General features: G+C 43.8%; 1 protein-coding gene across 1 annotated transcript in view; it reads left to right on the top strand.

The window, feature by feature from the left end:
* The window catches only part of cntnap5a (contactin associated protein family member 5a), a 155,914-nt gene that overhangs the window by 76,977 nt on the left and 64,224 nt on the right, over positions 1-14,713 (top strand). The window contains exons 6-7 of the mRNA XM_087267840.1: positions 1,179-1,363; positions 12,183-12,326. Of these exons, the coding sequence (XP_087123966.1) occupies positions 1,179-1,363; positions 12,183-12,326 (329 nt within the window). The remainder of the gene's footprint in view (positions 1-1,178; positions 1,364-12,182; positions 12,327-14,713) is intronic.

The following is a 14,713-nucleotide window of genomic DNA, read 5'->3' on the forward strand; positions in this document are numbered from 1 at the left end:
CACCTAAGCTTTTCACTCATCATAGCACACATGCTGCTGATGATGTGACAATAAAATTAATTTGATTTGATTTGAGACATTATATTGTAATACCATATGCATATAATAATGAGCCATGGTCGACCCAAGCTCAAACAAACTTTGTCGTTGTCTTGATGTACAGCCACAAAACCAAGAAGAACAAAATCTACCATGTCATTGTTCTTGTTTTACGAGGCTGTGCAAAAGTGCGGGTGGTTTCAATTTCTCCAGGGAGCTATATTTGAATTAACAAACTTCTTGAGCTGATGATAACAACGTGCACGTGATTATTTAAGTGCTTCTGACATCTGATCCTTTCAGAAACAGACAAACACAAGAGTGAAGCGTGAAAAAAAAGGAGAATCCAGAAAAAACAAAGGAGCAAATAATTCTTTTAACAACCTTAAACATGAACAAACGGCCATGTTTGTCATTTATCATCGCCTTTTGGACTATTATGAACTCGGAATTGATTTTTAACAAGAGACCACATGTGCTGGTGAAGATTAAAAATACAGATGAGAGGTTTTTTCTGACTGGGCTGTATGTTGCGTGTTGTTTTTGAACCCAAATACGGACTAAATGTATGTTGTGTGTAGTTTATCTATAATTGGTAAAATATTGGAGCGTGCAAGGGTCGGTATGTGCTCATATATGTTTATTTTATTTATTTATTTTATATAATCGCAGGAATTACAGTAGGCTATTTTGCACTGTCATTGATCTGCAGTTATAATCAAATTATGTTCATAGAAAGGTTATCAATGAACATTTATGCACAAGTATTTATGTGTATAAAGCATCTGTTTTGTGTTAAGTGTTTCTCATATGATCTGTGAACCACCGGTACAGCTTTACTGGAGCAAGAATAATGTCGACTGAGACTTTCTGTCACTCCCACCAAAAGCTTGAAAAGCAGAATGTCAACATAGGAATATATTGTGTTTCATAATATGTTAAGATAGAAAATTTAAATAGCAGCATTTCTGCTTATTACTAGCCAGACCAGTGTAATCTTGGTAAGCATTAAATACTGTTTGGAAATACATTTTAAAATCAAACTAACCCAGAGTTTTGATTGGTAGTGCAAGGTAATGACTTGAAGATCTGCATAATTAATAGCTTACGGCTAATTTGAAATCTCTTGTGATTGTCAGATGACAGCAGGGTGAGATCCAGTAGTGCCCGTATGGTGGTCACTCTGGGCAGTCTTCTGGATGATCTGCACTGGCACTCTGTCCTGATCGAACGCTTTAATAAGCAGGTCAACTTCACTTTGGACAGACACACTCAACACTTCAGGACCAAGGGGGACGGAGACTCTCTAGAGGTCGACTATGAGGTTGGTCTTAAAAAAAAGATAAGCAGTTGATGTGGCAATGTCTGCACCTGTGGGGTATGTGTGGCTAAAATGGTGTGCAAGAAAGTTTGTCAGATTGAATGATCTGTTAAACTAAATTCATTTGACCTGATAGTGTGCTGATTTTGTTGATTTGGGTCAGATGTGAATTTTTTTTAAAGATTAAAAAATCATGAATTATACATAGTAATAAATGTGATATGATACTTCAAAAATAATTTTGTTATATGTGTTTAGTGCACAAAAACAATTCTGTCAGTGTTAAAAACATTTGTACTGCTTAATGTTTTGAGGAAACTCAAAAGTTTTTTATGAGTCTTTAATGAAGAAAAAGTTGTTGTTACATTTATCAAAAAGTAATTGTAATAAAATTAATGAGAGTTACTGTATTAATTAAGAATATATTAATATGTAAAGTTTAATTATAATTGTCAACATTATGAGCAAGCAGTTGAATAAGGATGTCTGAGGCAGTTAATTTGACTTTTTACAATTTTGTAATGTAATAACTTAATAATAAAATGTTCCTTATAAAATGGTAAAATATTATGACAGACATTCACAGCTTAATTCTGAAATCTCAATAGAAGCTTTGAATGTACAGTCTTACCTGAATGGTGAGAATGACAGCTATGGGCATAGTAGTTATACAATTCTGGTTAATTCAGTGGTGATGCAGCCATGCTTCCTAAAAGTTACACATTTGTTCAAAGGAAAAAAGTTATTGACCCCAAACATTAGTGTATATTAAGCCTGCTTAGGTCGTTTTAAAATGTCAGAATTTTTACAGTCTCTCTGTGTTCTGAGGAGTGTTTAAATAAGTAACTGATCTTAGTGTATAATTGTTCTTTTTATAGAGTGTAGTAAAAAATAAGATCTTTATCTAACTTATGTTTGAGTTAAATTACCAACTAGCACAGAAAAATATGTTTCTATCGCTGGCATATTTAGCTTTCAGGAAGCCACAGAAAAACATTTTTAATACCCATGTGGTGCCAGGTTACCACAAGAATATATATTATTGATCACTGAAGGAAAAATGTAGTTCATAAATCCGCTGTGATGGAGAATCTACCTCTCCTTAGTGTTTCTCCAGTCACTGTCCCAGAGCCAGGCGTACAATTGGAGTCAAAGGGTAACTGGAGCGCAGCTGATGAGGAGCAGCTGAAGTTAATAGCACTATAAAGACAGCGCTTCAGCTCACCTATAAGAGATGCCACGGCTCTATAAATGAGAAGAACAAGGTGTCCTTCCAGATCCTGGAATGGTATGACAGAGCACGAATGCCACTGAGACGATGTCCGGCTGGCCACACACTGACCTTTATCTCTCTCACCACACTGAAGGATTGTTCTCGTGCCTCCAAATCATTTCATTTTCTTTTTCATTTATATTTTTTAAAAAGTTTAGTTCAGAAACTTCTGTCATTTCTGACATGTCTCATGCCATTCTAAACCCATACAACTGTTGTACATTTCAGAATACAAGTTCCCCTTCGGGGGGAACTTCAGCACTATAAGTGGATTTGATGTTCTAAATCCTAGTATGGGAGGATTCGGTTCAGAAGCCGCTCGTCTAAAAGATTATTGAACGGGCCAATGAAAGCAATGAATTGGCAGCGCAAGCTTGCGCAGGTGTGCTGCATCTCCAATTAACTGAGCATATAAGCACACCTGGCGCCAGCAAACGCTATCCTTTTCGCTTCAGAGACTTTTCTGATCGAGTTCATGAGGGTTCCTCCTGCTGATCTACAGCCACTTCGAGCGAATGAGTGTCTCCCGGTCCAGAGCGAGTCCACGCAGTGGCAGATGGTCTAGCTGGGTTTCTCCCTTGCCTGGCGTCCCTTTGGGTCTTGTCCTCCAGAGCGGTGCGTATTGTTGCAAACTTTCCTAAAAGAGCAACACAGTCGTGCAGCACGTCCTTTTCAGGACGGCGCTCCGACTGTGCGTTTCTGGTTGCGGGGGTTTCCTGGCTCCGGATGATGGGCACGATCACTGCATTACATGTTTGGGGGTCCAGCATGTTAATGTGGTGCTCGGGGGCGGTTCATGTCGTCACTATGATGCCATGACCGTCGCGCAGTTAAGATCGCGGCTAACTGTCGTGAGAGAGCGAGCCACCCCAGTCGCCTCCTGCTCTGCAGCGGGCGCTCGGGCAGATCTGAGGGTTCCAGCAAAAGATAATCCGCCGCCTAAGGGCTCGCGGACCTCTCGCTCCTCCAAGAGCTCCATCCAAGCTTCGGGCGCTGGGAGTGATCCGTCTAATCAGATGGTAGCTCTCACGCTCGCTGACACCAGAGATCAGATGTCCTCCGTGGCATCAGAGGGTGGGCTTTCATTGTCCGACGATGATCCGGACCCGCTCGCCCCCTTCGGGCAGGTGAGCGCTGTCAAACGGATACTGAAACGGACGTGTTAGCCGTGCTTTCCCGGGCTGCTTCGGCCGTGGGTTGGAGATGGTTTATCCCCCAGCTCCGCGGCCAGACCGACTGGAGGGGCGTTCCCTTCTTCCCGGCGACGCACAGTAGGCTCACGCGGTCTTAAAGAGCACCTTTTTTCTGCTCGTGCTGCGTGTCCCTCCACCCTCACCACTCTTGGTGGTGGAGCGGCCAGAAGGTATGTGGCGATTCCTCAGGTTGAGTGTGCGATGGCGGTTAATCCGCGCGGCGCCTCTTCTTGGCGGAGTCTGCCTCGTCTCCCATCCAAAGCCTGTGAGTTTTTGGCTCCCTCGGAGCTAGAGCTTACAAGCTACGGACCAGGCTGCATCCGCCTTGCATGCGATAGCCACCTACCAGCGCTACCAAGCGCAGGCGCTGGCCGAGCTGCACGAGGGTGGGTCCAACCCAGGCTTATGAGCTTCGCACCGCAGCCGACTAAGTTCTTCGGACTACTAAGTCCGCTGCGTGTGTTTTGGGAAGGACGATGTCCACACTAGTGGTCCAGGAGCCCCACCTCTAACTAGAACTTGGTTGATATGCGCGAAGTTGACAAAGTCCGCTATCTTGACTCGCCCATATCCCAAGCTGGTCGGCAACACAGTCTGCGAATTCACCCAGGAATTCGAGGCAGTGAGAGAGCAGTCCGATGGGTAATGTCTAATCGGCGGCCCCGTAAGCCCGCTCCGCCCGCCGTGCCATCCATACCTGCTCCTCGCCGAAGGCGCCCGCCTACGAGAGCTGCACCGCCCCCGCACTCGCCTCTGGTGAAGCGAGCGCGTCAAGCACCTCGGAAGCAGGCAACTCCCCCTGCCCAGATCGCCGCTAAGTCCGGCAACGGACCGCGAAGCGTCCCTGGGACAGGTCATCTGGAGAGGAGGGAACTTGCTCTTTCCCTGCTGGAGGGCACCTTTTACTGCCATGAAATGAAAGGGCACTTTTCCACTTCCCCGGAGGTGACAGCCCGAAATCTGCCAGTTTGAGCTCAGCTCTCTAGCTCGTAGGTTCGGTGCACTCCGCCAGTGGCTCACGAGCACTGCAGGCCCTGCCAGTGTGGTACGTGCCGCCTCTCAGCTCGCAGGGTCTGCATGCTCCGCCAGCGGCTCACGGGCGCTGGGGGGACGGTCTCCCTTCTCCCAGCCCCCAAGCCCCCCCTCCGGAGTCAGGGTGCGGAGCCAGAGCGAATCGCTCTCCTCCAGCTCTTCTGTGGGACCCTCGCGCTCCCTGGATTAGCACACCCGCTCCACGCTGCCCCTCTGCAGGTACGTCAACGATTGCTGCGATGACGTCATTAGCGAGGGCTCTGCCTGCCTGGTTAGCGCAGGCCAGCCCCTCGCGGTGGCTCATACGCACGATCAGACTCGGCTACGAACTACAGTTCTCAAAACGGCCTCCCAAGTTCACGGGCGTGTATTCACCAGGGTCAATCCCCTGTCCGCCCCTGTCTTGCGAGAGGAGATTGCTGCCCTCCTGGCGAAGGGTGCAATCGAGCCGGTACCTCCAGCCGAGATGGAGAGCGGGTTTTACAGCCCGTACTTCATCGTACCCAAAAAGAGCGGGGGGTCACAGCCAATCCTAGATCTGCGCGTTTTGAATCGCTGCCTTCACAAGCTGTCGTTCAGAATGCTTACGCAGAAGCGCATCCTCCGATGCGTCCGCCCTCAGGATTGGTTTGCAGCCATAGACCTGAAGGACGCGTAATTTCATGTCTCCATTCTTCCACGCCATCGTCAGTTTCTGCGGTTTGCGTTCAAAGGTCGAGCATGGCAGTACAAGGTCCTCCCCTTCGGGCTCTCTCTGTCTCCGCGGGTCTTCACCAAACTCGCGGAGGGTGCCCTAGTGCCCCTTCGGCTCGCGGGAATCCGCGTACTCAATTATCTCGACGATTGGCTGATTTTAGCCCACTCTCGGGAGTAATTAACTTCGCACAGAGACCAGGTGCTCCGGCATCTTCGCCGATTGGGGTTGCAGGTCAACTGGGAAAAGAGCAAACTCGCCCCGGTGCAGAGGATCTCTTTTCTCGGGATGGAGCTGGACTCGGTCACCTCGCCTGCTGCTGAACTGTCTGAGGGAGCTCGACAGCATATAGTGGTCCCCCTGAAATATTTTCAGAGGCTTCTGGGGCATATGGCTTCTGCTGTGGCTGTCACGCCGCTCCATATGAGACCACTTCAGCACTGGCTTCAAGATCGAGTTCCAAGACACGCATGGCATGCGGGCACACACCGAGTCTCTGTTACTGCGCTGTGTCGCCGCACCCTCAGCCCCTGGAACGACCCCTCGTTCCTGCAGGCCGGTGTGCCTCTGGGACAGGCGTCCAGTCATGTTGTTGTCTCAACAGATGCTTCCAGCACAGGCTGGGGAGCCGTGTGTCGCGGGCATGCAGCTGCGGAAGGTGCCCAGCTGCATTGGCATATCAATCGCCTAGAGCTGTTGGCAGTGTTCCTTGCTCTCCGCCGTTTTTCTCCGGTGCTGGAGCAGCAACACGTGCTGGTCAGGAAGGACAGTACGGCAGCGGCAGCATATATCAACCACATGGGGGGAATGTGCTCTCGCTGCATGTCTCAGCTCGCCCGCCGTCTGCTCCTCTGGAGTCACCCGCGGCTGAAGTCGCTGCGCGCCATTCACATCCCAGGTATGCTCAACCGTGCAGACGATGTGCTCTCACGGCAGCAGATTCACTCTGGAGAATGGAGACTCCACCCCGAGTCTGTCCAGCTGATATGGGCGCGATTCGGGGAGGCCCAGATTGATCTGTTTGCTTCCTTGAAGAACGCTCATTGCCAGTTGTTTTATTCCCTGACCGAGGGCTCTCTCGGCACGGATGCACTGGCCCACAGCTGGCCTCGGGGCATACGCAAGTATGCGTTTCCCCCAGTGAGCCTGATCGCGCAGTTACTGTGCAAGGTCAGGGAGGACGAGGAACAGGTTCTGTTAGTTGCGCCCCGCTGGCCCAACCGGACCTGGATATCAGAGCTCTCCCTCCTCGCGACGGCTCTCCCATGGCAGATCCCTTTGAGAGAGGACCTACTTTCTCAGGGACAAGGCACCATGTGGCACCCTCGCCCCGATCTCTGGAACCTCCACGTGTGGTCCATAGACGCGAGGAAGACTTAGGTAACCTGCCACCCGCGGTGGTCGATACCATCACTCAGGCTAGAGCCCCCTCTACGAGGCGCGCCTACGCCCTGAAGTGGAGTCTATTCACTGAATAGTGTGTCTCTCGCAGAGAAGACCCCCGATCTTGCCAGATCAGTGTTGTGCTCTCTTTCCTTCAAGAGAAGCTGGATAGCAGGCTGTCGCCCTCCACTCTCAAGGTTTACGTTGCCGCCATCTCCGCTCACCATGACGCGGTGGCTGGCGGCACCGTGGGAAAGCATAACCTCATCATCCTGTTCCTCGGAGGCGCTAGGCGGATTAATCCAACTCGCCCCCCTCTCACGCCCTCTTGGGATCTCGCCCTCGTTCTCACGAGCCTGCGATTTGATCCCTTCGGGCCACTCGATACAGTATCCTTAAGATTTCTGTCCCTGAAGACAGCTCTGCTGGTCACGTTGGCCTCCATTAAGAGGGTCGGGGACCTGGAGGCATTTTCTGTCAGTGACTCGTGCCTGGAATTCGGGCCGGATTTTTCTCTTGTTATCCTGAGACCCCGCCCGGGTTATGTGCCCAAAGTTCCTACCACTCCCTTTAGAGATCAGGTAGTAACCCTGCAAGCGCTGCCCCCGGAGGAGGCAGACCCAGCCCTTTCCTTACTTTGTCCAGTTCGCGCCCTGCGCATTTATGTGGACCGTACTGAGTACTTTAGATCTTCTGAGCAGCTCTTTGTCTGTTATGGCGGACGGCAGCAGGGAAGTGCCGTATCTAAACAACGTTTATCCCACTGGATTGTGGAGGCCATTTCATGTGCTTATTTGAGCAGAGGTCAGCCGCGTCCCCCGGGAGTGCGTTCGCACTCCACTCGGAGCGTTGCATCCTCTTGGGCATGTGCACGCGGCGCTTCTTAACAGACATTTGTAGAGCTGCGGGCTGGGCAACACCCAACACATTTGCAAGGTTTTACAATCTGCGAGTGGAGCCGGTTTCCTCAAGGGTGTAGGGACCTTTGGTGATTGAGGAAACAACTCGGTGGGTGTTATAGCACGCTTGCGGTGCCTTTTTTCCCTAACACGGAGAGATGTGCACCCTCCTGTCTGTCAGTATAGTTCCCCATTCGGTGAGCCCTGCAGATTCCTCCGAGGCCCCCAGCACTGACTCAGCGGAGGAGTCACTTGCTGGCCCACTACGTTAGGTCTGCCCACTGGTCAGCCCGCGTTTTTGGGTACACGTGCCTGCTATGGCCGATCCCCGCTGGTGATCCCCATATGCTTTTCCGCCACGATCAAGTTCCCCCCCCTGGGTGGACCCGTGCTTTCCCTATCCGCTAACCACCTTCTTATGCGCACTCCCCCTTCTCAGGGTTAGTCCATATGTAATTCCATTTGTCTCCCTATTGGGTGCGGATGGTCTCCGCAGCGTCCTCCCTACTGTGATGGCACGCTTCCCAACGTACGGTCGTATATTCCTAGAATTATCTAGACGCTAGCGACTCCCAAAAAAATATACCTATTCCGTAAAGCTTCTTTTGAAGTAAGTTAGATAAGTTAGGGCCAAGTTGGAGGACCGCGCCTCCCATGATTTGGGTGTGTCACGCTTGCCTGACTGCCCTCTCATTGTGGGTGTTGGTAAGGTGCAGTCATTATGGGGCTTTCAATGGGCTCCCATACGTGGATTTAGAACATCAAATCCACTTATAGTGCTGAAGTTCCCCCCGAAGGGGAACGTTCGAGGTTACTAAAGTAATCCTTCGTTCCCCGAGGAGGGGAACGGAAGCACTATACTCCGTCGCCATAATGACTGTCCCTTAGCTGTTAAAAGTCTCTTCAGCTTAAAAAGGATAGCGTTTGCTGGCGCCAGGTGTGCTTATACTCTCAGTTAATTTGAGATGCAGCACACCTGCGCAAGCTTGCGCTGCCAATTCATTGCTTTCATTGGCCCGTTCAATACTCTTTCAGACGAGCAGCTTCTGAACCGAATCCTCCCATACGTGGATTTAGAACATCAAATCCACTTATAGTGCTTCCGTTCCCCTCCTCGGGGAATGAAGGGTTACTTTAGTAACCTCGAACGTTAACGATGCTTTAACCAAATCTGAGAAATTTTTATTTCTCCACTGAGTGTATTCATTCAAAACTTTGACACTTTCTATTTATAAAGAAATCAAAAATAAATCAATTTGAACTGAGTGGCTTGCTTTACAGTGTTTTCTGAAAAGAAACAAACACTCCATTTGATGAACAGATTGAATTTGAACTTTTATTCACACATGAAGATTGATCAGATATTATTATTTATGGCATTTAGTTCTGGAAGGCTTAAAAACATGGTGCATTTTTTTGTTTTTATTAGGTGATTCTCACTCTTGTGATGATCAGTGTTTGCATGTGAATTAAATTTGTTTTAAAATAAAATATTTTGAGTTAACCAATTGATTCATATAGATATACATTTTTATCTCCTTACTAAAGCATGAATCATAAGCAATTTTCTATGAGCATTTCCAAAAACATTTTTAGTGAATAAATCACTCAAATTTGAAATATATTGACCTAAATTAGGGTTTTTAAAAATCCTCTAAATATTTCTTTGTAGCTAATGTTTTCCATATCCTGCCTTATGCTTTCTTTTTAAGACAAGTCATTCAGTTGTGAATCCAGCACCTGACAGTAAAATAATCAATCCCCATTCATTTTCTAATGTGACCACATATGTTATAAGAACGAATTCAAGCAAAAGTCAATTTGCATGTACCTTACAAATGATCAAAAATCCAATGACTGGCTCTTCCACAGATATGCATGTTGTTTTGTGGGTACTAAACAAGATGTTATTGTCTATAATTGATGTAACATTATGTTTAGTAGTTTAGCATACCAGTATGTTCCAGTCTTATTTAATTCTATTCATATGCTATTACAACCAAGCATACAGTATGTCTTTAGGCTTGTTTTTTTATTTAATATGAAACCAACAAGCAAAGCCAAACAGAGATATAAAGGTTTATTAATAACTAACTATCCAATAATATAATTTGAACAACCTGTTCCTCTGTTAATTATTTATGTATTTTACATAAAATACATGAAATTATTTCATGAATATTTATTAGTTCATTAATTATGAATGTTGTCTTTATCCTTCAGAAAAAAAATATTTTTAATGTAAAATATCAAATTAAACATAACAGTTTTAAATACAATGCATTTAAACAATGTTTTCCTAAATAGTTATGTGGCGACGCAGTGGCGCAGTAGGTAGTGCTGTCGCTTAACAGCAAGAAGGTTGCTGGTTCGAGCTTTGGCTATGTCTGTTGCCATTTCTGTGTGAAGTTTGCATGTTCTCCCTGCATTCACTTTGGTTTCCCCTACAGTCCAAAGACATACGGTAAAGGTGAATTGGGTAAGCTAAATTTTCCTTAGTGTATGTGTGTGAATGAATGTGTGTGGATGTTTCCCAGGGATTGGTTGCAGCTGGAAGGGCATCCGCTGTGTAAAACATGCTGGATAAGTTGGTGGTTCATTCCGTTGTGGCGACCCAGATAAATAAAGAGACTAAGCTGAAAAATGTTTTTATGAATAAATAGTTATGTAAGTTAATTACTTTTACTAATATTCTGCATATCTCCCATTTATGTACATGTATTATATTGACCTCATGCCAGCTTATTGGCCAGATTAATTTCTCAATATCACCATCACCAATTAAAATTTTTTTATTGGTTCATGAATTAGAACATAAGTGTTGTGGGTTTGGAATAACATGAAGATATGAAAATGATGACAGATAACTAACCCTTTAATCACCTCAGGTCTGACTTTAGTATTTATTTCTTTAAATCTGTCTCTTCTCTAAAAGAACCTTACTGAACTGGATGTTCAGTACACACAATGAAAACAAAAGGAATTCATAAATAATTAACTTATGTATAATCAAATAAAATGACACAGTCAACACATAAAGAAACAGAGAAGTAAAAGGACATGGAAAGCTCAGGCAGCAGCTGAAATCACTCAGTATTTATGATGCAACCCTGTATCTTTTTGGTGTAAATAAATATTAGCTGCTTCGATTCCAACATCTAAATTAACAGGAGGAGAATGAAAAAGAAAACAGGGAGGACATTTCAGCAAGACAATGATCCCAAACACAGCCACAACTTTTGAAAAGAGTTATGAACAAGTAATTTTTTTTTTTCTTTTGGCAAAGGCAAATCTAACCTTAAACATATAAATAGTTTGAAACCACCCTCTAGCCAAGCTGGACAGCAGAACTGTCCATATGTGAGATGAACAGTACAAAACTCAAACCACATAAAAATGAAGCCTCACTGAATCCACAACTGCAAATGGCTGAGTCAGAGGACATTTCACATTTGAAAAAGCCAAGTCAAGCCATGACCTTAAACCTGCTGAAATGTTGTGGCATGACCTGAAGCAAATCATTTAAGACAGTCCAAAATACCAATGTTGTTTACCACAACAATGTGCCATTTCATGACAGTATTCTATTTTGGAATTTGTGGTTAATTTTATAGCAATGAAAATGTGGCTGTGAAGGATGCATATAATATGAAATGTATGAAGTTCTTTTATATGAAAGTTTGGGGTCAGTATGTTATTAAAAGAGCTAGTTTATATGATAACCTTGGCTGCATTTATTTGATCAAACATACATATTATATTTGTATACTTTCAAGTCAGAATTATTCCTTTGCTGATATAACTATATTTCAGCATCATTACGACAGACTTCTGTGACACGTGATTTGTAATCATTCTATGAGGATTTGGTGCTATTGTTATTATTATCAATGTTGAAAACAGTTGTGTGTTTAATATTTTATAGGGGTGTAAGAGTATAATTTAGTTACAAAATTAAAATAAGTAATTTTATTTGCTAAATCTATATTACATACAGATTACAAATAAAATTTAGATATAAATATTTGTGATATATAAATAATTTTAACATTGAATGACATTTACTGGGTGTCCTTTATAAACCATGATAATAAAAACTCAGGATAGTCTTGTTTGTTTGTTTGTTTGTTTGTTTGTTTGTTTGTTTGTTTGTTTGTTTGTTTGTTTGTTTGTTTGTTTGTTTGTTTGTTTGTTTGTTTGTTGGTTGGTTGGTTGGTTTGCTGGTTTGTTTTTTGGAAGTAAAACTGTTTTACAATTTTTTTTGTTCTGATGCTGTTTTTGTGGATCCCAATGTGCTCAAATATAAAACAAATTATATTTGATTTGTTGTATTCCTTCTCCGTAACAGCTAAGCTTTGGTGGGATCCCACTGCCTGGTAAACCTGGGACTTTTATTCGACGCAATTTTCATGGCTGCATGGAGAACCTGTACTACAATGGAGTGAACATCATTGACCTGGCCAAACGACGAAAGCCTCAGATCTACAGTGTGGTAAGCACTTGGCTTTGACAGTTTGGTTAAGACTTAGTGATGCTGCAGTACTCTCATTTACATTTACTTTTATGTGTTTTGCAGACACTTTAATCCAAAGCCACACTGACGATACACTAAAACCACAACCTTGCTATTGCTTTATTATTGGTTTACTATTTGTGCTACTGAGAAAACAGATGTTCACATTATTTGCATGTTCATATTTGGTGGAGGCTGTGGAACATGATTTTTTGCATGTTGACAATCTACTGTAAATTTTAGCTATAGAATTAAAGGTGATTGTTGCACTACTGTAATGAAATTCTCTACCAGTAAGCTGCTCAAATCCCACTTACTCCAAATTAATTTAAAATATTAAAAATTAAAGCTTAACAGTGTAGATGCCCCCCTTTCATCATTATTCTTTACTGAAAAAAATAGGATTCAAACACTTTTTTAGGTGAACTGGGGTACAAAAACACATACAGATTTGCATTTACATTTAGTCATTTTTAGCATACGCTTTTGTCCAAAATTACTTACAATTGAGGAGGCACTTAATGATTCAACAAGTAGAGGCAACACATACAAGAAGTGCTAGTTATACAAAGTTACTTGTTTGTGCACAGGGAATTTAGTACTAGAGTAAGAGTTTTGTTTTGTTTGTTTTTTCAAAGAGAGGGAGAGAAAGTGCATCTACATGTGGTCATGGTTTTTTTCAATGGGGTTAAGTTTCTTCTACCTATTCTCGAATGTAAAATTACCTCCTCATGACTACTCTGCACTACAGTATGACAATACATACAGCAACTTCCAGCACACCCATGAGTCCAGTTATTATGGAATATTCTAACCGTGTCTAAACCTAGACACATTTGAACTGCATGCAAAAATTCTCTTAGTAGCTATTTCTAATCACTCTCAAATTTAGTCAAAACATAGTCAAAACATTCATAACCACAAACTTTACTGTATCCTATAAGTTCTTGTTCTGCTAAAAAACTCAGCACTGTAATGTTCACTGTAATAGGACTAATATTCACATGGAATGTTAAATTGTATTTTTTTATTTCTGAATCTCTCACCTAAATTACCATCACAAAGCTCATAACATATACAAGCATTGCCAGTCTGTGCCTTTCTTGTGCTTTCGCTCAATGTTTCAGTCACTATATCCTGCCATTGGTGCAGACTGCATGTCAGTCTCCACAAGTAATGTTGACGCAAAGCAAAATATAGTGTATTTTTGTTTGGATTAAGCAAGTTTCACCATTAGCTTTCACCATTTGATCATTTTCTTTTAAATAGAGTTTTGAAAAAGTACTTTGGTTGGTGTTGATGTTATCTTCTGAGGACATCTGCATCTCTGCCACTTGTCCCATTTGAATCCAATTATCATTTACGATCCCATTTATAATGCCCATATCATGTGTTCAATTTTTCCCAACAAATCAGAAGCCAATGCGGCTGACCAGCATGGTTTAGTGCATCTGGGAGCATGTCAATTATAAACGCTTCAACAATTCAGTGGAATCATGTGGAGTAACTATAGGCAAAAGTATAACTCAGCATATAAGGGGCTTTTTTGATTGCTCAGGTATTCAAACCTGTGTGTTAATCCATGCCTGGTTGTGTATGAATAACAATAATTTCCAGACTTATTACCTCTGTCACTTCAATCATCAAGTATCTTTAAAGCTGTGCACAAACTGCAGCGTTTTACACATCAGCTTTTTTCCAATTCTCAGCAAATTCACAAATCATGTTTTTATGTCACACTCGAGTTCTGTATTGCTGCTAAAAAGCTGCTTGCTAGATGTACATCTTTTAAATGATCACATCACACTCCTAAGTCAATAATAAGACAAGACAGCATGACTTAAAGGACTCAGTGAGCTCAGAGGAGAGGGGACTGATTTTGGTGAAGCTCACATAGAAACAAACACGTGTTCTGATTCCACAGCTTCAGGCTGTCAGGAAGGCAGAAGGTCTGCCAGGCCTCAGATCACTGATCTGGTGTCTGTACGGCCCTGTGGCACAGGGATCAATGAGGTGTTCACCTCACACCGCAGTAACCTTTTCACGCCTACGTGAGCTTCTGTCCTGCGGATGTGCTCTCTGTGCTTCTGCTGCTCTCCGTGGAGCTGCGCTGGTGACATTTATCCAGACCGCCTGCTGCCTTTGTGGGTTTGGCCTGTCTGCCTCTCAGCCTCTCCAATTCTCCTGTAACCCTTCTGCTTGTTTTCACTTTCCTTTCTTTTTTTGTCATCATGTCTTTTGTTACCAGCATTCTCAGTTGTAGTTCTGGCAATGGCATTACTCATATAAGAGTTAATTTATGTATACTTCAATACACATTTAGGGGATTTTAATATCTATTTTGTTCTCGAAATTATAAGCAAAAT

Source organism: Danio rerio, chromosome 9, assembly GCF_052040795.2.
Source record: "Danio rerio strain M-AB ecotype USA chromosome 9, GRCz13ab, whole genome shotgun sequence".
Classification (NCBI taxonomy): domain Eukaryota; kingdom Metazoa; phylum Chordata; class Actinopteri; order Cypriniformes; family Danionidae; genus Danio; species Danio rerio.